Source organism: Phocoena sinus, chromosome 15, assembly GCF_008692025.1.
Source record: "Phocoena sinus isolate mPhoSin1 chromosome 15, mPhoSin1.pri, whole genome shotgun sequence".
Lineage (NCBI taxonomy): Eukaryota > Metazoa > Chordata > Mammalia > Artiodactyla > Phocoenidae > Phocoena > Phocoena sinus.
Window position 1 is genome coordinate 50,001,618 of NC_045777.1, and position 22,972 is coordinate 50,024,589.

The window sequence follows — 22,972 nt, forward strand, 5'->3', positions numbered from 1 at the left end:
GCAACCAGCCGTGCAGGGGCAGCGTGAAGAATGTCCCAGAGGCCAGAGTAAAGGCCCCGAGGCAGGAATGTGGCAGCACTGGAAGGTACGTGGTGGGGTCAGCAGCTGAGTGATTGGACTCCTTAGAGCTTCCTTGGGTGCTGCTCAAAGGTGGCCCAGCCAGAGCTCTGCCTCCCTGCCCCCCTTACCCCCTTACCCCCCTCCTCTGCCAGGTGGCTCCCCCTACCCCCTCAGGCTCTGGTTTCCAACAACAGAGCGCGAGCCCCCCAGGTAGGAGATCCCTCCCCACAGCCAGAGAGGCCTAGGAAATCACTCCTGCTTCACCCCTCAGGAGTTGGAAGTCTCCAAGGGCTGTGTGGGGCAATGGGCAGGGGCTTGGGCTGCCCCCAACAAGGGCCACTTTCCCTGCCTGGAGAAAAGGTTCTATGGGCAGAGGCGTTTGAGAAACACTGCTCGTCTGTCACCCCTCCCCCCACATCGGACACCTAGACGCCCCTGAGCTCATTCCGGCCTCAGAACAAAACCCACAGCAGCCCTCCTGGGTCATGTGTCTCCCAGAATTGTGTTCAGGGACCGCATCTGGGAAAATAGGGCCCAGAGGCACGGCTGGAAGTCGGGACCTGGTGGAACAGAGTCAAATTTGTAAAACAGGAGGAACCAGCACCGCCGGGAAGTGTGCAGGGGGACCACTGTCACACTGCTTGGCACATGGTGGGGTGTCGTTTCTTTTGCAGCCCCAAACTTGGCCCAGTTGGAGGACTGGCTCAGAGAGGCTGAGGCTGTGATGTCTGCCTACCGGCCAGCTCTCTGGCCTCCTACCCTGACCTCCTGGGCCTCCCCCACCAGCGGGTCAGCCGCGTCCCAGGGACCACGCCTCATACTGGACCTGCCTGGAGACCCCGCGCACTCCTGGTGGCCCTGGCTGCTTGGGTGGTTGCCAGTGCCCGCAGGGGCTGGGGCCTGCACTGCTCCCCAGATGGCCTGCTCTTCCTGACGGCTGGGACTGCACCCTGCATCCACGTGCTGGACCTCTAGGGACCCTCCATCTGCCACCTGCCCTGCCTTGTGCCAGGGGCCAGGGCCTTCGTGACGGAGGACGTGGCTGTGACAGCTGCTGGGCTCGTGGTGATCAGTGACCTGGTCCACAGGGCTGTCCGTGTGCTGCAGCACACCATCCGAGCCCCTCAAGGCCGCTGGGTGACAGTGGGCACCTTCTTGGACCCCAGGGGGCTAGCTGTGGACACCCTTGACCACCTCTTGGTGACAGACTACGTGCCCGGGGCTGTGCACAGCTTCACACTGGGCCCTGCCTTGGAGCCACTGGCCCCCGCCTCCATGCTGGGCCTGGAGGGCCCCTGCTGGGTGGGCCTGGGGCCCGATGGGGTCCTGTCTGTGAGTGAGGAGTTCGGGGACGTGTGGCTGTTTGGCAGTGCCCGCCAGCCCCTGTGCTCCCTGGAGGACCTGGCTGGGCACCACTTTGGCAGCCCAGCAGGCGTGTGCACCGACGCAGCGGGCAGTGTCATTGTGGCGGATGAGCAGCGACACCAGGTGACCCTGTTCCCCTGGGCCAGGGCGCCCATCTGCCTGGTGTCCGAGAGGCTGAGGTGGCCCCTGGGTGTGGCCTGTGCGCCCCAGGCCCAGCTCATGGTGGCGGATGCAGAGGACGGCTACATCAAATTGTACCAGTCCTACTTGGAATTGGCCTGATCCGGTGGGCTTGAACGGGAGCAGCCCCTCACTGTGCATGGGTCCAGCCCCCCGAGTTTGGACCACGACAGGAGGAATGTTCAGGGTTTGCAGGGTCCTCCAGGGCTGTTGGCCATGCCTTCCTGACCTTGTACATTTGCTGACACTCCTGAGCACTGCTGTCGGGCCCCGGCCTGGCCTCCTGTCTTCCCTCTGAGGAGGATTCAGACTTGGTCCACAGCCTGGATCAGCTGCCTCCCAGCCTCCAAGGCCCAAGAGGCCTGCGCTTTGGGGCTGGCAGCTGAAGCCTGGAGATCTTCAGCGTGTTGGGCCAGCTACCAGCACTTACCCAGGCAGGATCTCCCACCAGGTGCCGCAGCCCCAGCCTCCTAATCAGACAGAGGCAGGCAGGGAGGGTGTGGCTGGGCGGGCAGGGCCGGGCTGGGCTGGGCTGGGCAGCCTGGGCAGGGGCGCGGCCCTGCACTGTCCACCATTTTCAGAGGTGCCCCAGGTGCCAAGCCTCCTGAAGCTTCTCTGGGCCCAGCTGAGGTAAGGGGGGAGCAGAGGAGGGGCCCCCCCGGAGGTGCCCTGGGGTGACACATGGCTGGGTTGGAAGCCTCCATGCTCCTGGCCCACTTCTCCCATGTGACACTGTCTGAGCCTTCATTTTCTCCACTGCAAATGAGGATCAAACAGCTCCAAGCTCATGGGTGGGGTTGCTGGGAGAGTTCCGGGCAGTGGTCAAGTGCAGAAGAGCCTTCCTGTGAGGACAGACTCTTGCTGCTTAAAAATAGCAGGAAAATGAGGCCAGAAAGGGTAGGGGGTGTGTGGGGTTACTCTGAGTCAGGAGCCCAGCCAGGCTCCTAGTTCCAGTGGGTGGTCTTCAGGGGAAGGGGCCAGTGCCTAGTCCTGCCCCTGGGGGCTGGTGAGGGGATGGTCTCAGGGGTCTGTGGTTTAGGCCATTGCCTGACAAGGTCCCCTCCATATGTCCCAGCCCCTGCAAAGGTGGGGCAGTATTAAGTGGGTCAGTATAAGGAAGTGTGTGGGGCAGGTGCTCTGTAAACTTTAGTAGTTGCTGCTGGTGCTAGGGCTATTGTCCCCTGGAACAGGAGGGGCCAGGGACGCCTCCTGACCATCAGATCAGATGGCTTCAGACCCTGGGCTGGCCCTCCAACCTTCGTAGCTCACTTGGCCTCTACAGGGACTAGGGTGCAAAGGGGCCAGTCTGGGGCTGGGGTGGCAGCTTCTTCTGGGACCCCACCCAGGGCCTGGGGATCCTTTCACCCTGGGATGGTGTAGACAAGGTGAAGTCTGGGACCCTCAAATGTCAGGTCTACTGGATCCCTCAGATGAAGAAACCAGGCATGGGGGAGGTTTGGTGGCTGTGGGAAGGTGGGGAACTGGAAGGCAGGGGTGTTGGGGACACTGTGGGTAGACTGGAGGGGGAACAAAGATGCTGCGAAGGGGACAAGGACATGGGGGACAAGGACGTTGTGCACAGGGCATGGGGAGGACAAGGACGCAGGAGAGACAAGGGCGCTGCGCGCACGGGCCACCGGCTCCGGCGACCGGAACGTTGCGTGCACGGAACGCTCCGGCGAGGGCCGGAGGGCAGCCCGGGTGCCTTTGGAGCCGGACCGTCGCGCGGCAACGCCGGGAGCGGACGGAAATGGGGCTTGTGTCCCGCGGCGCCGCCGAGGCGGGGCTGGGGGCGGCCAGTGCTGTTGACCGCCCGGGCCCGCCCGACGCGGTCCCCAACCCCACCCCGACCCCGCCAGCTGAGGGCGCGGACCCGGGGAGCAGCCGGTGAGCAATCGGGGGGCGGGCCGGCGTCCTTGCGGCGCGACCTTGGGGAGCCGCCCCCGCCGGGCTGTGGGCCCCGACTCTTGCCGCGGCGGCCGCGGAAGCAGGGCCGGGAGCCCGAGGGTCTCCGGAGCCTCCTCCCGGAGACGGCGCAGGCCTTTTGCCTCTCGGAGCCTCTATTTCCTCATCTGTAAAATGGGGACGCCGCCGGCCGCCGGCCAGGGTGGGCCTGAGACTTGGGAGGGCAGTGAGGACCCGCCAGCCCCTGCAGGAGCCCGCCCTCCCATCCCCACGGGCCGCGTGGATGCCCTGGCGGGGAGTCTGGACCCCCGCCCTGTGGGGTGAAGGGCGGCCGGCCGGTTCCCTCTGGCCCACCCCAACCCGGGTCCCTCTGTGGACCCTTTGGAAGGGCATTCATGGTCAATGGAACTGGCTGTCAGAGCTTTAAAGTTGTTCCTGACTGCAGTACAGGGCAAAACCCAGAGCCCTAGATTCGTGGGGAAGAGCATTCTTTACTGAATGCCTGTTGTTTTTTAAACACAAACACATGGAGTAACAATGAATTCTTGTGAGCTACTGAGGAGCAGTGACCAGGAGGCTCCGCAGAGGACGGTTTTAGCCATTTAGATGTCCCTGGCCAGTCATAACTGGGCTTTTGCTCTGAATCAGTTCTTGTGGAGGATGACAGGATGTCCACTTCACAAGGTGGATGGTTGAGTTCAGGTTATGCGGGGAGGGTCGTTCTAGTGACTGCATGGCCTGACTGATCTGGAATGGGCTGGGTCACAGGGAACCAGGTGTCATTCATAACAGAGGCAGCTTTCCCAGGCCTGTGCCCTTGTTTTTATCATAGTCTTTAAAGATGCACACAGCTGCGTGTTACTGCCCCGCTTTCTCCCATCTGCACCTCTGCTATCGATTGCCTCCTCTTTTATCTTTTCCTGGCTGTCTGATCTGAGCAGACTTCTTTGTGTTGGTCACTCCCAGAGGCTGAGGTAGTGGTGGGGATGGGAACTTACCCCGTGATTTAAGAGTTCTCTCTTACTACCCCACAGATGGGAACACCAACCTCTGCCCTCTGCTCTTCCCCAGACATGAGGAGCTTTTTTTTTTTCTTTAAGGTAAACTTTGTAGATGAAGCATAAAACACACAAAGAAAGTGCACAGATCGTATGTGTACAGCTCAGTGAATTTTCTGAAAGTGAACCCACCGTGTAACCAGCTTCGCCCAGAGCATCTGCTCACTGTTAGGCCAGTTGTGTTTATTTTCTGACAGTAGCTCTGGGCAGTTTTCCTTAGCTCCTGTGAAAGGAGTCCCTGAGCAGGGTGTGATTGTGTCATTTGGCTGAGCTGGTGGGTGCCGACAGGCTGGTGCTGAGAGGCTTGGACCATGATGGCTGGTCCCCTATGGTGGTCACCAAGCGAGATGTACTGGGATCCTCACAGGCAGAATTGCTCTGTGTCTCTCACGATGCCCGTGCAGAAGTGTCAGGAAGACAAGGTGGTCCTTGATACCCTTGCTGATGGCCACAGGAACTTAGCCCCGGGGCTGCCTTTGGGCTCCAGGCTTTCCCCTGCTGACACCCATGTTGCCTGCCATCTCTGGTCTCTGGGGGGGAGTGGTATTTGGGAGTCCAGCTGCTGCTGGACTCAGAGGGATGCTTTTCAGTCAAAACCCACAGGTGGGAGAAGCCTCGCCCCTCCAGCCCCACTCTGGACTGCAAGGGAGGAAAGCGTCTTCACCAGTTGCCTTTTTTTTTTTTTTATTTATTTATTTTTTGGCTACATTGGGTCTTCGTTGCTGCGCGTGGACTTTCTCTAGTTGCAGCGAGTGGGGCTACTCTTCATTGCGGTGTGTGGGCTTCTCATTGCGGTGGCGTCTCTTGTTGCAGAGCATGGGCTCTAGGCGCGCGGGCTTCAGTAGTTGTGACACACAGGCCTAGTTGCTCCGCGGCATGTGGGATCTTCCCAGACCAGGACTCGAACCTGTGTCCCCTGCATTGGCAGACGGATTCTTAACCACTTTGCCCCCGTGGAAGTCCTACCAGTTGCCTCTTAAGCCCTGGGCATTTGAGGCTCCTCCCACAGCCCCCCTGACCCTCAGGAAAGGGCTCCCTCAATGTCGCACCTCCCCAACATGTGTGTCCCTCTCTCTCCCCCTCTCTCCGAGGGCCTGTTGAGCACTGGGGCCTGGAGGACCAGGCTCAGTCTGAGGCCTGTGTCCCTCCCTCAGGTGTATCTCCAACTTGGGGGTCTTAGCTCAGGGCAGCTTCTCTGCCCTTTGTGCTGACACAGTGGGGTCGTTAGTGTCTAGGAAAGGGCGAGCTCCAAGGTGAACCCTCACCAAGGTGAACCTCCTGCCCGTCAGGCCCTGTCTAGGAGGGCTCAGGTGGGAAATGAGTTGCTTACTGAGAATCCACATCCGCAGTGAGCTGACTCCCGTGCAAGGCAGGGCTCACAGTCCCACAGGATTCAGGAATTGCAGCTGCTTGGGGATGTTATTGCTGCTCAGAGGTCCTGGGAAGGCTGGTATCCCCTCAGCCATTCTCCAGGGCTGGAGAACTTCTCCCACCCCCATTTCTAGAACACTGCCTGGTTGCAGGAATAGGTCGTCCTGAAGGAGGTGCTCAGCTGTGACAAGAGGATGGGGCTCCCAGGGAAGGATGGGCACAGCCGCAGGCTGGAGGGTTGGGATAGAAGCAGAAGCCCCATGGAACTGAACCTGTTCCCTGAGCACCAAGGCTCCCCCAGGGGGCTCATTGGGAAGGGAGGTGGGCTTTGGCACCAGGCATGTCCCCAGGCATCTTCTGGGGCACCTGTACCAATGCCCACAGCTGCCAGCGGTGTGGACGCATCTGATTTCCCTCAGCTCAGCAGCAATTTGTTTAAATGTTCATCTTTATTCTTGCTAGCTTAGTAAGTAAATCAAGGTTTGTTAGATTTTTGATTTAAATTACTTTAATTGTTAATGAGATTGTAGATTTTTCCATGTGTTACACATCAAAAACTAATCAGTTCCCTAAAAACAAAAATTAAACCCTTGTGCTCACCCTGGCACAGCCTGTGAGTGGTGCTGAGCAGGTCATGTGACCTCACCTGTATCAGCCTGCCTGCATCTGGAGTGGGGAAGCGTTGCCCTGCCTCAGGGTAGGAATGTGAGTGGCCTGGGCCTGTACTCACAGCAGCCAGGGGCAGAGATGGACAGCTGGGCCCCCCTGCCAGCCTCGTGACCAGACCCAAAGCTGGGTCGCCCCCACCTATGGGCCCAGTGGCCACGTGGATGTGTCTGTCAGGGCCACCTGTTGGCCAGGACCTGCAGCCCTGGCACTGCCAGGCACCCCGGGTCCTCGGGGCACAGTGGCACCAGCAGCAGCTCTGAGCTGAGCCCCTCCTCTCTTCCAGCAGCCCCAGCATGGTGCTCAAGGCCTTCTTCCCCACGTGCTGTGCCTCGGCAGACAGCGGTCTCCTGGTTGGACGGTGGGTCCCGGAGCAGAGCAGTGCCGTGGTCCTGGCTGTGGTGCACTTTCCCTTCATCCCCATCCAGGTCAAGGAGCTCCTGGCCCAGGTGCAGCAGGCCAGTCAGGTGGGCGTGACTGTGCTGGGCACCTGGTGCCACCGCCGGCAAGAGCCGGAGGAGAGCCTGGGCCACTTCCTGGAGGGCCTGGGCGCCATCTTCTCCCACAAGCCCTGGTTCCAGCTATGCCGGGAGAGAGGCAGCAAGTCCTGGAGCTGCAAGGCCACCCACTGGCAGGGGCCCGCCTCCCCTGCCGCCTCCGGCGAGGACCAGGTCATGCTTATTTTCTACGACCAGCGCAAGGTGCTGCTGTCCCAACTGCACCCGCCCACGGCCCTGCCCAACCGCCAGGCTGGGGACACCACAGCCAGCGCGGGGGGCCTGGCTGCTGTCTTTGACACTGTGGCGCGTAGCGAGGCACTCTTCCAAAGTGACCGGTTCGATGAGGGCCCCGTGCGGCTGAGCCACTGGCAGTCGGAGGGCATGGAGGCTAGCATCCTCGTGGAGCTGGCCAAGTGGGCAGCAGGGCCTGTCTGCCTGTTTCTGGCCTGCCTGCTGTCTCTCATCTCGGCTGCCAGCGCCTGTCGGTAGGTACCCCTTGGCCAGGCGAGGGAGAGTCGGGCCCCTGAGGCCTAGGCCCACCCCTTGGTGTGCAGGGATCATGGAGGCCCAGATGGCCCTTCTGAAGCTTACCGCTGCCCCCTGCACCCCTGCTCTCATCCCACGCTCCCTCCGCACTGTAGCTCAGAGGACACCCTAGTGGTGGTTTCTGTTCTGGTGTCCCTCGCTCCTGTGGCAAAGCTAGGCTTCCTGGAAGCCCCTGTGGTTGCGTGGGACACACTGAGTAGGGATATATGGTGACGCTCAGACAGCTCAGGTCCCTGAAAGGAGAATTAGATGATGAACAGACCGGGTTGTTGCCGCGCAGGGGCCACCGTTTTCCTTGCTGGCGAGTTGCTTGTCCTGCAGACCCACAGGCGCACCTGCTTCCCTGGCCCCGACCTCGCAGGAGAGGCAGCCCTGGGAGGCTGTGGGACAGCATCCACTTGCTGTCTGTGGGGCTGGGGGCGTGGTCCCCAGCCTGGGCCGCTCTCTAGAATTACCGGGACACTCCTGGCTGCGGGCCTGGTCGAGGGATTTGTAAAAGCCCCTGGGGGCCCTGAGGATGCTGGGGCAGCACGCGGGTGTTCTGGCGAGTTAGCCACAGGACCCTCTCTCTGTGAGAAGCCACCTCCCTGGTGGCACCACCTGGTATGGGACAACTGTGCTGCATCCTGAGGTCCAGGGTTTCGGCTGTCAGGTTTGGGGACTGGCCTCGCCGGCTCACCAGGGGCTCTGGGAGCGCTTGGGCCTGTCGCTGCAGAGAGACCCCAGCAGCTATGTGTGCACACCACCTTGGGCTGTGGGGGCTGCTGGGTATCCTGTCCTGAGTGGTGGGTTTCAGAGCTTCACAGCCCCTTGGAATGAATCGTGTGTGAAAGTGTGTCTGGGCCTGGGTGCAACTTTGGGAAGAGAAATTCCTTTTGTCAGCTCTCAAAGAAAGCAAGAAAGGTTATGAACCGCTTGAGTGCCCCGAATCCCGATCTTCCCCTTAGGTAGGCAGGTGCTGGCTGTTGGTGGAGGTCAGGAGCCCTGTGACGTCCATGTGGGGCATGGCTGTTGCTGCCCAGGGCAGGTGCAGGTGCTGCCCACGGCTGGTCTGAACCTCGGGGAGACCCTGCATGGGGGTCTCTGCAGCCCATGCGAGGCTGCCTTCCACTGGACTGGAATGGGGGGTGCAGTGCAGACCACACTTCACTCTTGGAATTGGGTCAGAGTGGCTTGGCTGAGGACAGAAGCTTCAAACCTTCAAGGTCAAGACCTCCTTCCTCCTGAGGGCCTGAGCGTGATCATCTGGCGGCTCTGCACTTTGCACGAGCCCTTTAGGTCCCTCCTGCTGGCAGTGGGGCTCTGGGTGGGAGCCAGGCACTGAGTTGCCATTGGACGCTTTCTCCACCTTTGCTTGAGAACATCTCCCCTCAATGCCTGCATGTCTGTGAAGTGTCTGGTTCTTTCTTTGCTGCGTGAGAAATCATTCTCGTTGAGCAGTCAGGTCAGCTGAAACCCTTGACATGGACACCCGTCCGGCAGGCACTCAGCTTCAGTGCCTGGAGTCAGCACCTTGCGTTCCCAGTTGATGGTCGTGAGTGACCGCAACCCCCGCTGGGCTGCCCACCTGGGTCCTCCCCCCGTGTCCCTGCCCCGCTGAGTTCAGGAGTGTGGCTACTGGTATTTGGGGAGACCAGGGCCCTTCCTCTCTGCACGTTGAGGGATATCGGCCATGGCTGAGACGGCCCTCCCTCCCTGGTGGGCAGAAGAACCCCAGAGACCCAGAGGTCCATCCTTCTCCCCTCCTCCGCAGGGTGTTCAAGCTGTGGCCACTGTCCTTCATCTGGAGCAAACTCTCCACGTGCGAGCAGCTCAGGCACCGGCTGGAGCAGCTCACACTCATCTTCAGCACCCAGAAGGCTGAGAGCCCCGCCCAGCTGATGAGGTGCGGGTCCTGCCCTGGTCTCCTCCACAGTGGCCAGACGCGCCACGGGCCCAGCCCCTTCCCCACAGCAGGCCTGCCCAAGCTGACCCTTTCTGGCCACGCCACCCTCACCACTCGCTCCTGTTGGACCCCTCCTTCCAGGAAGGCCAACATGCTTGTCTCTGTGCTCTTGGATGTGGCCCTTGGCCTCATGCTGCTGTCCTGGCTCCACAGGAAGGACCTCATCGGGCAGCTGGCTGATGCCCTCATCCCTGTGGCTGACGTGAGTTGGTTGAGGTGTACTTGAACACCTGTTTCCCAGGGTTGGGGGGCAGGACCCTTCCTGGGGGCAGCAGAGGCCCCTCAGCCAGCCACAGCAGCTCACCCCTGACCCCAGACAAGTCCCCTAGGAGCTGCTGTGTCTTACAGAATAGGTGGAGCTGTGTAGACCTGGGCCCTCCAGCTCCTGGCCTCTTCCTGCAGGTGGCCTGTCTGGAGCCCCCTTGTGTTGGAGACTTTTAGGGGGAGCCACCTCCCTGCCAGGCTCAGTGTCATGGCATCCCCATTGCCTCCCCACCGTGCATGACCATTTCTGCTCTCCTGGTTCTTCGGGGTGGCTCACTTTCGGCCTGGGCGCTCTGCACAGTCAGCATCACAGAGACCTTGTGTGCGTGCCGGTGTCTGTGTGGTCGAGCTCAGCCTCCCACCCTGATGCCTGCACCAGTTCTGCATCTCCCATGCTGACAGCCAGAGGCACCAGCTCATCGGCTGTGCTCCTGAACTTGCCCTGCACAGTCTGTGCGCTGTTCCCAGGGCCTGGGCACCGCCCCAGCCTCCTCTCCCTTCCACAGTCATCCTCCCACTGTCTGTCCGTGCTGGCTCTGAGCCTTCATCTTCTTTGCCTCCTTCAGAGGCCCTGTCACTTCTATTGGGAGATTGTCTTCTTGCCTAGGGCAGCCCCTCTGGTCCCTCAGTGCCCCACCCCCCCGCGCCCTCTGCCCAGGCCTCTGTGGGGCTCCTGGCCCTGGCTGTGGTAGAGCCGCTGAGGCCTGGCTGCGAGGTCCTTGTGGGCTCAGCTGCTGCCTGCTGTCATCAGCGTCCAGGCACAAGTGTGCACTGGGCCTGCTTGTGGCCAGGCCAGGACCCTGCAGGCAGGAGCCCCTACAGGCCAAGAGTCCCATAGCTTCTCAGGGAAGCCTGGCCCAGGAGGGAGGAGGGTGCTCTGCCTTTTGGCCAGCTTCATCCTAGGCCTCCTTTTTGCAAAATTGCTCAGAAATATAAATATTTAATTTAAAAATGAAAGCCTCTTCCTGCTGCCAAGCTCTTATCCTTTAAATATTAAATAAGGTCTATTTATAAAGAACATTCTGTTCCCCTTCTCACTGCTCCTGACACGGCAGAGGCCTTCACCCAGGGTTGGGAAAGGCCTGCATTGGTACTTGGGAGGGAGGTGGCAGACTTTGGGGCAGGGATGTCGGTCCTGTGGCCTCAGTGTTGGTGATGAGGCCAGGAGTCCTGCAGGCCTGCCTCCCAGGGCTGGCACAGCTTTCCTCCTGGGGCGGCCAGGACAGTAGTTGGCCCCCCTGCTTGCTTGTGAGGGTCCCTGTGCTATCTCTGGTCCTCACTTGACATTGTTCTTCCCTCTGTGGGACCCTCCAGCACCCACCTCCGCCCCGCCCGCCTGCTACGGGGGCCCGTGATGGGCTTGACCCCCTCACTCTCACTCAGGGTCACCCAGATGGGTAACTGGGGTGGGGCCAGTTGATGGACGGTGTGGCCCTCATGTGTCCCCACAGCACGTGGCTGAGGAGCTCCAGCATCTGCTACAGTGGCTGATGGGCGCACCTGCTGGGCTCAAGATGAACCGGGCACTGGACCAGGTGCTGGGCCGCTTCTTCCTGTACCACATCCATCTGTGGATCAGTGAGTGCCAGCGGTCAGGCGGGCCGCCTCGGGGTTTCACCCAGCCCCACTGACCCGCACTTTGGCTCCTGAAGCCCGTGCCCCCAGGGACATAGACCCTGGCTGAGGGGGGGCAGTGGGGCCCAGCCAGGCCCTGTCCCCTTGGTCTCTGCTTCCTGTTGACCCAGCATCCCGTGTGTGGAGCCTTGCTATGCTGTGCTGGCCACTCACAGTTTCCAGAAGCTTGGGGCAGCCATCCTCATGGTGGACTTGGGGGGGGACCAGGACCTCCCTGGGCTCCCCGCTCAAGGCTGACCCCCATCCCACCAGGCTACATCCACCTCATGTCACCCTTCATTGAGCGCATCCTGTGGCACGTGGGCCTCTCAGCCTGCCTGGGCCTGACGGTTGCCCTGTCCATCCTCTCAGACATCATAGCCCTCCTCACCTTCCACATCTACTGCTTCTATGTCTATGGCGCCAGGTGGGTGTGCACCCCGCCCCCCACTCCTGCGGGCTGACCCAGTGCAGCCCCCCGAGCCCTGGGCACCACAGACAGGCTTCTGGGGCCGGGTGGGCATGGGGTCACCAGCCCAGCTCTGATGGTACCACGTCCTGCAGGCTATACTGCCTGAAGATCCATGGCCTGTCCTCACTCTGGCGCCTGTTCCGAGGGAAGAAGTGGAATGTTCTGCGCCAGCGCGTGGACTCCTGCTCCTATGACCTGGACCAGGTACTGGCTCCAGCTCCAGTCCAGCTGCCCCTTCCGATGGGCCGGTGCAACTGCTCAGGCACCGCAAGGGGCAGCCTCACTCCTGTTTTGCAGGGCTCCGGGGTGTATGGGGAGCTGCAAGGGGTAGGGTGTATGCAGGACCTCAGACAGGGCAGAACCTTGCCCAGGTGGGGATGGACCCTGCTCTCAGGAGGCCGTGGGGCTGCAGGTGCTTAAGGTGACCTCGCCCAGGGCTTGGCTCTGGCTAGTCCCATTCGCTTGCTCAGACCTGACACAGGGACCCTGAGTGCTGCCTTCCAGGGCACGTTTTTTGCTGCCTAATTTTCACCACCCTCCTGTCTTTAGTGTATGGGCTGTATACCCTGTCAGCTGGTCTCCCCAACCCCTGTCACCCCATGTGTCACCGGGTCTGGAGGCAGGTGTCCCTCCCAGTACTGGAGAGAGCTGTCCTGAGTGGGCTTCCCCAAGTGGTCTCAGGAAGCTGGCAGGCGTTCCATCTCTGCTCAATTACAGGATGGATTTAGTGGGATGGGTATCGGGTGTGTCCAGTGCTGGCAGGGCTGTCGCCGATGCTGGCATCCTTTCTCCCTGTAGCTGTTCATCGGGACCTTGCTGTTCACCATCCTGGTCTTCCTTCTGCCCACCACGGCCCTGTACTACTTGGTGTTCACCCTGGTGAGCCAAGTGCTGTGTACCATGGGGGTGCTGGGCGTGTCACCTGGCCAGTGGACCTAGCCCACGGTGCTTGGAGTGGTGACTGCTAGCAGCTGTGGGCAGGTCGTCCATCCCTGCCAGCCACATGGGGTGTGGCTGTTCTGGACTCTGGGCAGTGTGTGCTGGCCCTGGAACAGGCAGGGGTCCCACCCGCGGGGGACACCACCCACTACTGCTCTGGGACACGCAGCTGGGTTCACAGAGGGCAGGGGTCTCCCATGTTATGGGGGAGGCGAGCACAGACAGCAGGAGGGGAATGGCCCCCGGGTGGCTGGGCTGAGGGCCCAGTGGCATGTTTCCCTGGGTTGGAGCACCACCTCCTCTGACCTGGCAGCAGGGCAGACCGCTCCAGCCTGTGGCTTCCCTGCCTTCCTGTGCTCAGGCCTCAGGTTCAGGGCGGGGTCCCTGCCTCCTCTTGGGACCCGTCAGGCTGTTCTGCTCAGGGGCATGCATTGTGGCTGTGGCCACAGTCCCAGGTCAGAGACCCTGAGCACTGTCTGTGATGCAGCTCCGGCTCCTGGTGGTCGCTGTACAGGGCCTGATCCATCTGCTTGTGGACCTCATCAACTCCCTGCCACTGTACTCACTCGGCCTCCGGCTCTGCCGGCCCTACAGGCTCGCAGGTAGGTCTGCGTGCTGGCTAGGCGGCGCACCTGCGGGCCCTGGATGCAGCCATGTGTGGGGCGGGCAGGGAGGACAAGAACCTGGTCCCGGGGCCTGAGCTGGAGGGAGAGGCTCCCTGCCCTCAGGTTCAGAGGCCACATAGGCAGCCCTCCGCCTCCTCAGCCTCCCCTGTGACGAGTGTGGACGTTTGCTCTGAGGTCTGTCTGCAGTAGTCCTGTAGGTGGTGCCTGAAAGTGGCTCAGAAAAGACGTGTCTCGTGTGGTTGTGTGGAGCTGTGTGTGCCTGCTGGTGCCTCTCCTCCTGGAGGGGACCGGCCAGGGTGGAGGACGCAGGGCTGGCCAGAGCTGTGTGACAGGCGTGCCTCCCGCCCCGCCCCCAGCAGGCCACCACCTGCGGGGACAACACGCACCAGCTCAGCTGCTCCTGTCATCCCCTCTGCAGGTGATGCCCCTGTTTGCATGCTGACACCAGCCACGGGTTGGCCAGATGCCCCTGACAGGAGGCTGTCCCCACTGCAGGCCTAGGGAGGCCCGACCCAACTGGTCACTGAGTTGTGGATTGGCTTATCCGGTTCAGGGGCTTTGAACATAACAGGAAACTTGAGGAGTTGCTGGCACGGCCCCGGAGCTGACCAGCATGCCCAGGAGGCCCTGGACTAGTTTGCAAACGGCAGCTCGGCCGCACGCCAGAGTTCACGGCTGCTGCTCCCAGCCAGTTCCGAGTCAGAAGACATGAATGTGCATGTTCCCTGGGCTTTGGGCCTTGAGTCTGCCCGCTGGATGTCCTCAAACCCTCTTTCCAAGCCACGTTCTCCACAGACCCCCAGGTGGCCCAGGCCAGGGGCCCATGTGTAGTGCTGCCCATGCTCCCTGGTCCCCCAGCCCCCACCCACACTTCAGCACGCCTGGAAGCAGGCAGGTGGAGAGCCTGGACCCGGCACCTTCCTCTCCCAGCCCTCAGCTCACAGCTAGAGCAGAGTCCTTTTAACTTGACATAAAAGGCCACAGATGCCGCCTCTTCTCTCCACCGAGTTTGCCTTGGGGCCTCTTCATCAATTGATAATTAGCTCCTGTTTCTCCTTTCAAGAACCTTCCGCCTTGGGAATCCCCAGGCTTGAGAGCCCACACTGCAGGCCAGAGTGTGGTGGGTGCCTGAGTCAGCCACGCGCACAGCAGTTGGAAGGCACTGAGATGCCAGCAGGGTGCCCACCACCCAGCAAGTGCCTCGTCCACTCTGGGAAAACCCCCGTCCTACTCAGAAAGCAGCACAACCTGCCCGCTTTTCCCCACCTGCTAGACCCGCGGCTTTGGTCTCTCAGTGCAGTTCTGCAGGAGGCCCTGACGAGGGCCAGGCTGCAGCTCAAGGAGGTAGATGGGAAGGACGGGCTGGAGAGGCGAGCTGCTGCCCGGGCAGCCTGTAGCCCTCGGAATGCCGCTCGGAGCAGGAGCGCTGGTGAGGGCGGCCTACAGGGCCCTGGGAGCCCTGGAAGGCCACCCTCCCTCACAGGGACCTTGCTCTCCTTACAGCCGGGGTGAAGTTCCGAGTCTTGGAGCATGAGACTGGCAGGCCCCTCCGCCTCCTGATGCAGGTAAGGCCTCCACACAGCCCTCATGCTGTTGCCCGCCATGAGGCCGCCCATGTTCTGAGGCATGTTCTGTGTCGCCCTGGGTGTGGGCCTCACAGGCCTGGGTGAGGTGCAGGCAGGAGGGCCCAGCAGAGCTGAGGGGTGGGGTCTGGGGGAGGCTCGCCCACCCCCAAGGCCTCTGGGCACCATCAACCTCTGTGCCTGGAACCTCCCCCAGCAGGGCCCATGTATGGGGTCCCGTATGCTGTGCCAGACACCCTCAGCCACCCAGGGCACCTGCCTGCTGGGCCTGCATCCCTGTCTCCTGCCCTAGGCCCCCCGGGCTCTCCTTCCAGGCAGAATAGCAGAGACTTGGCAAAGGCCTCAGGACACACCTGAGGCCTACTCTGTTGAGCTCCTTTATCTTAAGCTGTCTGGGGCCTGCCTTGCGGGAGGGAGTAGGCCAGGTGCCGTGTTGCTGGATGCAGGTGTCCGGTTGGCCTGAGGGGAGAAGTCAGATGCTGAGGCAGCCAGGCCCTGTGTGGTTTTCTCGGGAGTGTCCTGAGTCCCACTTGAGGAGGCTCCAGGGAGCTGAGTGAGTCCTGGAATGGAGGGGTCGGTGCCCCGCAGCCGGGCCAGAGCGGAGCCCGCCTGACCGTGGCCCAAGCCTGCCTCCCAAGCTGCTCACCCTGACCCCCGTGTACCCCAGGTGAGAGCGCATCTGGCACAGAGCTGGCCCTGCCCCATGGTTGTCCAGCCCAGGGACCCCCCACGCAGGCCTGCTGGTCCTAGAGAGCTGGACTCCCAGGGAGTTGGGGGCTGTGTCCCGCTGACCGCTGCCCTTGTGCTTCCAGATAAACCCCCTGCCCTACAGTCGCGTGGTGCACACCTACCGCCTCCCCACCTGTGGTTGCCACCCCAAGCACTCCTGGGGTTCCCTGTGCCGCAAGCTGTTCTTCGGGGAGCTCATCTACCCCTGGAGGCAGAGAGGGAACAAGCAGGACTGACGGGCCCTGGCCACCAGCCGGCCCAGCACCACCTCCTGCCAGGGTGTCAGGGTAGCACATGGTCCTGCTCTTTGCCTTCCTGCCCCTGGTTGCCTGGGGCCTCTGCAGGCCCTGCCGGGGCCCTGCCTGCCACATCTCCTCCTGACTCTGAGGTCGTGGGAGTAGTGAGCAGGAGGATGCGGGAACGGCCAGCCAGGCCAGCGGCCCACGCTCCAGCACCAGCACATTTGCCTCGGGAACCCCCTGCTGACCTGTTGTGATGGCACGGTAAACCTGGTGCGCACCGGCCCCCCAGGCCTATCCAGGAGCCCCGTCCTGCCCCCCACCCCAGTCTATACCCAGGCCCTAGGAGGGGGTGCAGAGCCCTGCCTCTGCCCACCATGCCCGTTCCCAGTGGGGTGGGCTGGCAGGTCTTTCTGGCTGCTCATTGGCGCCCCATCCTGTCATGAGGTGGAGGGGATCCTTCCCAGGGTGCACTCAAGTGTCCTTGAGACTCTGGCCCCCCAAGCATCTCCTTCTCTGGGGGATGCCCTCCTGGGTCCCCAGTGCCTTCCAGCTGTCTCAGTGGAGCCACCGCCAGCCAGTCTGGGGGATCCAAGCCACTGCTGACCCCCAGCGCAGTCCAGCAGCTCCAGGAACCTGGGCAGCAGCGCCCCTCACGCCCTGATTCGCACAGGGCTTACTTGTTGATGCTCCTGGAGAGACTGCTCTGCAGGAGGAGCTGCCCTCAGGGCTTTGGGTGTCCCTGTGTGAAGCCAGGCCACATGGGGTGCCTGGAGCTGTCAGCAAAGACCCACGCACCCGGCTGCCCCGTTCCTGCCCTGTACCCCTGCAAATCTTCTATCTCGCTCACTGGCTTCTCCTGGGCAGATGCTCCTGCAGCCCCCAGGGAGGGGTCCTAGCACTCAGGCTGCATCTCCCTGCTGGCCACAGGCAGAATCTGAGTGTGGGTGTGAGCCCCAGAATCCCCAGGGGGAGGAAGCCTCAAGATGCGGGTGGCGTCACATACGGTGTGTCATCGTGGAGTTGGAGATGTTCATGCTGTAGGCAGCGGGGCAGTGCTCTCTGTCCATCCCAGGCACTTGGGACTGTCCACTTCTGCCACCCACGCTCCTTGGCTGTGGACCACAGTGGGAGGGGGCCTGGAGGAGTCCCCACCAGCCCAGGGTCAGGCAGGAGGGGTACTGGCTCTGTCTTTTCTGCTGGGACAATAAAACCTCCCACATATTTGGAGTGTGCGCTCTGCCTTCCCATCACCACGGTGGGCAGTGGGTCTGGGGAGGCGCTCCTTCTCCTGGGGTGGCGGGACAGCTGGCCCCCACTTTTAGTCTTGAGATGATTACCATGCCTGTTTCCTATTTGTTGCCAAGCTGCGGGGCACTGGGCTCCCTGTCCCCTAGAGCAGGCCTCTTTGCAGGTCTGGTGTGTGTGTACGTAGGCTCTGGCCTCTTGAAGATGTCCTCGTGTGGATGGACGGACCCAGGGCCACTTGCTTTCCAGTTTTGCCCTTGCCGTGGCATGAGGAGCTCCCAGGGCAGGGCTGGGGGCAGGGGGGCAGGGCTGGGGGCAGGGTTGCAGACCTCTCTGGGAGCAGGGGTGAGCTCTGATATATATATTTGTCACCACCTGAAACCTGTGGACTCTACACAGGAAGGGGCTCTCCCTGATGGACTCTGCCTGACCTGCAGCCTCCAGGGACCCTCAGGTGGCTTCCTCTGTGCCTGCTGTACTGGCTATGGAGGCAAGGGGGTTGGAGCGCAAAGAGGTCACTCAGCAACTGCCAGGCCTACATCACCACTGAGGGTCAGCAGAGGGCCCCACATGGCTCCTGGTGGGCAGGACCACACCCCAGAGCCTGCTGAGAAGAGCCTCCATCACCTGCATTTCTGGGGCCACCTTCCCAGTCACTAGATGCCAAGACACAGAGATGGCCCATGGGGCCTGCCTCACCTCCCGCTGAATTCTCTCCCCTGCTCCGCCCAGCCTGCTGGGCAGTGGTGGCTGTGTTCCAGGCCTTTTCTGGCAGCTGTCACTCTCATGCCAGGTGCGGGGCTGCCTGCCCATCTCCCAAGGGCCAGCCCAGGCCTGGCACCAGAGCTGGCCAAGGGAACAGGGGTCACTCCAGCCACTAGCAGCCACCAAGACGTGCCACCTGCATGTCCCAGGCTGCTCCTATCCTGTGTGTCGTCCCTGGACCTGTACAGCCCTTGCCTAGGGACAACCTTCATCTGTGGCCCCTCATCCTCAACCCAGGGCTCTGACCACTCCTGCCACGCTGACCTGGCAGAGCCTTGTCCTACAACTTCTCCGAGGCTGACCCTCAGGCTGCCCTGAAAAGTGGATGATTCCCCTTTCAGCTGGGGCCACCACCTCCCAGACAGGTCCTCACGGCCACCCACAGAGAAGGGCCCTGTGCTCTTCCAGTGTGGAGACAAGCTCAGAGAGGGGCGGTGAGCTGCTGAAGCAGGCGGTCTGAGCCACATAGTTCACTCCCGCCAGCTCCCTCCTGTCCTTGAAAACTTACTTTGATGTGATTTCAACTCAAAGAAACAGCTAGCACATCACAACCTTCAGCAAATTCCCTGGGGCTAATGTTCTGCCACAGCTGCTTTTTCGTGCTCGTGCTCTAACTTTTCTAAACCATCTGATCATCAGTTGCCCCTAATTGTGCTCCTAAGATGCCCAGTATATATCTTGTAAGGCCAAGGACTGACCTGTGTAATGAGGGCACGGCAAGGAGCATGGGTGGAGCCACCTTGCTTCCCATGCTCCTGGGCACCAGTCTCAAGAACCCTTTGCCCTCAGCCACCCCACAGCCCGTCTCTGCCTTTCCCAGCACTGGGGTCCTCAAAGATCCAGCCAGGCACTTGGTAGCCTGTCCCTATGTGGGGTTCGTCTGATGATTCTGAGATTCAGCTCCTGTGCTCTTAGTGGGAACATGTAAATGCCGCTGTGTCCTTCTCAGGCATTGCCTTGGGAGGAACACTGTGTCTGCCCAAACCAGTGACGTCAACCTGACCCACCAGGTTCTCTGCAAAGCTACTCTCCCTTTTACATAACAAGTGATTAGTACAGAGATATTTTCAACCATGTGACCGACCAGTCCCTCCTCCCCCTCTGGCCCACTAGCTGGCAGCGTCCACCATTGATTCTTGCCGGGTGCACACAGCTTTCCACGCCCTCTGCCTGTAGGACTTGAGTGGGGCCTCTCCTGGCAGCAGGCCTAGACTGGGGGTCAAGTAACTGACACTTGTGTGAGAGCTCCTAGGGCACCAGGGCCAAGGTCTGTTTGCCCCAATGGGTGGTCCCCAGGCCCTTCTGAGTGGACAGCTTTGGGTATCCTGGAGTGGGGGGAAGGAGACACCCCAGACCACTCGTTTGTCCCCTCCTGGACAGAGGCTGAGTCTGGAGGCCTGGCCCCCATCCTCGCTCGGAGCCAGTGGTGTGGGAACTGCAGGGGAGACTGTCAGGGCTCTTCACCAGACACCTCTGGGCCTCCAGAGGGACTCAGAGTTACCCTCGACCACCCAACACCTGGGCGCCTCGCAGGGCTGACCCAGGACCTGTGAGCGGAGGGCTGTTCTGGGCTGCTTTGTCCTTGGCCTGAGGTTCCTCCAAGGTCCCCTGGGCCAGGCCTGGCACTTAGTGGGTCCCAGAGCATCCTTGCAGAAGGGCATGCAGCTACGTTGGAGGCCAGCTCCTCCACCCACAGGGCCTCCTGGACAGCAGGGAATGGCACCCCTCCAGCCATCCCTCCCTTGACTGGGCCCCACTGCCCCAGACCCTGTGGGTTCCTGCGGTGCCTTTCTGCTCTGAGGTTGGGAAGTCGTAGGTCAGAGGGAACCGGAGCAGCACAGGAAACCAGTAAATCAGGACAGGAAGCACCTGACAGGTTGCTGAGTCTTGCTCCCAGGATCAGACTCCGTGGACAGGTTCTAGGGATGGTCACGCCTGCTGCACAAGCTGTGCTGGGAAGGACCCAGCCGGCCTCACTTCGTCCCTGGTGATGGAGAACCAGGCAGCGGGGCCTACAGCTGCTGGAGCCCCTTCGGGGGAAGTCCTGATGTACAAAGGGTGCTTTTGGTTTAAATTCTCTGCAAAGTGGAATGATAATAGTTTCTCACCCCCCATCCCTTCTGGGCAGCCTCAGAAACCGAGGACATGTCAGCCCCACATGGCTTCCAGCCCCAGAGAGGGGCCTCAGTGACTTCAAAGCAGGGAGTAGGCAAAGCTAGGCTGAGGCAGGCTCCAGCTTGGGTGTAGTGAGCTCTGCCAGAGAGGCTGCCTTGGCCGTGGTTGGGGGGTGGCAGGTGGTGGGGACTCAGCTCCCCGCCCCCACCAGCTGAAGGCTAACAAGACTCTGCCCACTGGCTGTCGTTGCTGTAAACACTGTGCTGTGGGTGCATGTGCCCTTTCTCTCTCTTTTTTTTAAAATAAATATATTTATTTATTTTTGGCTGTGTTGGGTCTTCATTTCTGTGCGAGGGCTTTCTCTAGTTGCTGCAAGCGGGGGCCACTCTTCATTGCCCAGGCTCATTAGTTGTGGCTCACGGGCCTAGTTGCTCCGCAGCATGTGGGATCTTCCCAGACGAGGACTCGAACCTGTGTCCCCTGCATTGGCAGGCAGATTCTCAACCACTGCGCCACCAGGGAAGCCCCATGTGCCCTTTCTGTACACGCTGGGGGCCATGTCTGCTGTAAGCCATCATCCAGGGTTTGGCCACTCTGTGGATTATGAATGAGCAGGTGGCCTTGCCCATCCCTGGCCAGCCTCTGCTCTTGAATGTCCCTGAGGGCCAGGAGGATACCAGGAAAGCCTCTCCCTGAAGGCAGGTGAGAAAGGCCCAGGTGCTTGCTGCCCACCCAACAGAGGGACCAGCTCCTCAGGAAGCCTCCCCGGGCACCCCACCAAAGTGAAACAGCAGAGTCCACATGGCTCACTGCCCAATGAGGGTTATCTGCAGCTTGTGGGGGGTGGTCACTCGGTGTTGTGCCCTGCCCATGCAGGGGTCTGCTCTCTATGAAGACCACCTGCTGCTGGAGACACAGCCCAGGCTCAGTGATCCCTTGGGAGGAGTTCTTGCTGCCCTGTTTCTCACCTGCTGGACAGATGTGCCAGCCCAGCTGTCCTTGGTGCAGCCCTCGGGGCCTGGTCACTATGATGATGTGCCTGTTCTCTCTGCACAAATCTGCTTTTTAGGGAGCCCCAACCCACACGTGGCCTCTCCCTAGCACGCACCCTCAGTGCCTCGTCCAGCTGAGTCTAGTGGCTCAGCTTGGACAATGTATCCTTTTGATTGATTTATTATTTTTAACAGCTTCATTGAAGCATATTTTACATATTATAAAATTCACCCATTTCAAGTGTGCAATTCAAGGATTTTTAATAGCTTTACCAACTAGTATAACCATCACCAATTTTAGAACATTTTCATCACCCCAAAGGGAAACAGGGTACCACTAAGCAGTTACTCACCATTTCCCCCTCCCCCAGGCGCTGGCAACCACTAATCCACTTTCTGGGGATTTGCCTATTCTGGAAGTTTCACATAAATGAAATGTAGCAGGCATCAGCACTTTATTCCTTTTTATGGATGAAAATCCATTGTGTGGATAGGCCACATTTTGTTTATCCATTGATTTGTTGATGGATGTTTGGGTTGTTTCCACCTTTTTGCTGTTGTGAGTAATGCTGCTGTGAATATTCATGCACAAGTTTTTGTGTAAATGTATATTTTCATTCCTCTAGGAGAGGAATTGCTGCATTGTATGGTACTTTTATGCTGAACTTTTTGACTTACTAGTTGTCAATTACATGTCATATGTGAATATGTTCTCGTGAAAATGTTATCAATGACGAGAACATCACTCTCCACCTCCAACCCCAAAGGAAACGATGCTGTCCATTTGGTGAGCATCATTCCAGGTTTTATCCTGTGCATACATTATATTTTGCTATATGTAAGTCTAGAATGAAATGAATTAAGCTTTTAAAGCATAATCGTTGAAGTTACACTGAATATACTGTACTATCATTTGCTTACTTGTCTTCTCAGGTCAGTATTGCCTGCATCTTACCTTGTTCATCGAAGGGGCTGCGTGAACCTGGTTGATTTAATGGCACCCTATCGGGGGCTCCAGATGGCTTCACTACTTTCACCATCACCACAGCGCTACAGTGAAATTCTTTGAGCTAATTTCTGAGAATTTCTCCAGGCTCAATGAGATACGGAATTATTAGGCTGTTCAACCAACCTCCCAGAGAGCTGTTCCCCACATCCTGGCCCACATGCGACATTGCCAATCTAATATGAAAAGGGTATTACTTTGCTTCACTTTCCATCTTGCAGAGTAAAACTGTATCTTCGCACGACTTCATACGCTTTTCATAATCCATCCATTCTGTAAACAACCCCAAAGTCACTTGCTCCTCGAGTGCCCCTGGTCAAGCCTCAGAGCCTCACGCCCTGACCCTCTTCCTGGGCCCTCCTGGGTCCCCCACTCGGCCTGACCCCGATTGTTCCCCGGGTAGGAGGCTCAGAGCCGGTGCTGCCGTCGTCTCTGGAGCTGGAGGACCACCAGCCCACTGACCCCGACGTTCCGCAGCGTTGGGCTTTCGGAGCCCCGCTGTCACCTGCAGGCCTCGCCCAAGGGAGGGGCAGACGAGGGGCCAGAGTAGAGCCGCCGAGCTGGGGACCCTACGCCCCCGCCAGCACACATGCGTCACCCGACCGCCACCTGCGCCCCCCTCTCCGCGCCCGCCCCCACCTTACCCCACCGCCCCCACCTTACCCCACCGCCCCCACCTTACCCCACCGCCCCTCGGCCGCGCCCCCATGCATGAACGGAAGTCCCGCCTCCTCGGCCACTCCGAGCGCCGATTGGCCGCCTTCATCCCGCCACGCCCTGCCAC

General features: G+C 60.4%; 2 protein-coding genes across 9 annotated transcripts; both read left to right on the plus strand.

Annotated features, from left to right (window-relative positions):
* The first annotated feature begins 1,305 nt into the window (after positions 1 to 1,305).
* Positions 1,306 to 1,707, plus strand: NHLRC4 (NHL repeat containing 4). Its single transcript, XM_032604058.1, has one exon. It carries the CDS (start codon positions 1,336 to 1,338, stop codon positions 1,705 to 1,707), a length of 372 nt encoding a protein of 123 aa, XP_032459949.1. The 5' UTR covers positions 1,306 to 1,335.
* Positions 1,708 to 2,183: 476 nt separating this feature from the next.
* Positions 2,184 to 22,516, plus strand: PIGQ (phosphatidylinositol glycan anchor biosynthesis class Q). 8 transcript variants are annotated; one of them, XR_004345882.1, is made up of 12 exons: positions 3,358 to 3,492; positions 6,895 to 7,590; positions 9,405 to 9,536; positions 9,678 to 9,798; positions 11,312 to 11,438; positions 11,748 to 11,901; positions 12,039 to 12,150; positions 12,745 to 12,825; positions 13,373 to 13,487; positions 15,015 to 15,076; positions 15,541 to 15,761; positions 15,907 to 16,045. XR_004345882.1 is itself a non-coding variant. In XM_032606051.1 (11 exons), exons 2-11 carry the CDS (start codon positions 6,902 to 6,904, stop codon positions 16,057 to 16,059), a joined length of 1,746 nt encoding a protein of 581 aa, XP_032461942.1. In that variant the 5' UTR covers positions 2,184 to 2,235; positions 6,892 to 6,901. The 8 variants fall into 8 exon arrangements, 7 of the variants coding, with proteins under 7 accessions (XP_032461942.1, XP_032461943.1, XP_032461941.1 ...); XM_032606051.1 differs by lacking the exons at positions 3,358 to 3,492; positions 15,541 to 15,761 and adding an exon at positions 2,184 to 2,235 and having other exon boundaries at positions 6,892 to 7,590; positions 15,907 to 16,059; XM_032606052.1 differs by lacking the exons at positions 3,358 to 3,492; positions 15,541 to 15,761 and adding an exon at positions 2,213 to 2,235 and having other exon boundaries at positions 15,907 to 16,059.
* The last annotated feature ends 456 nt before the right edge of the window (positions 22,517 to 22,972 follow it).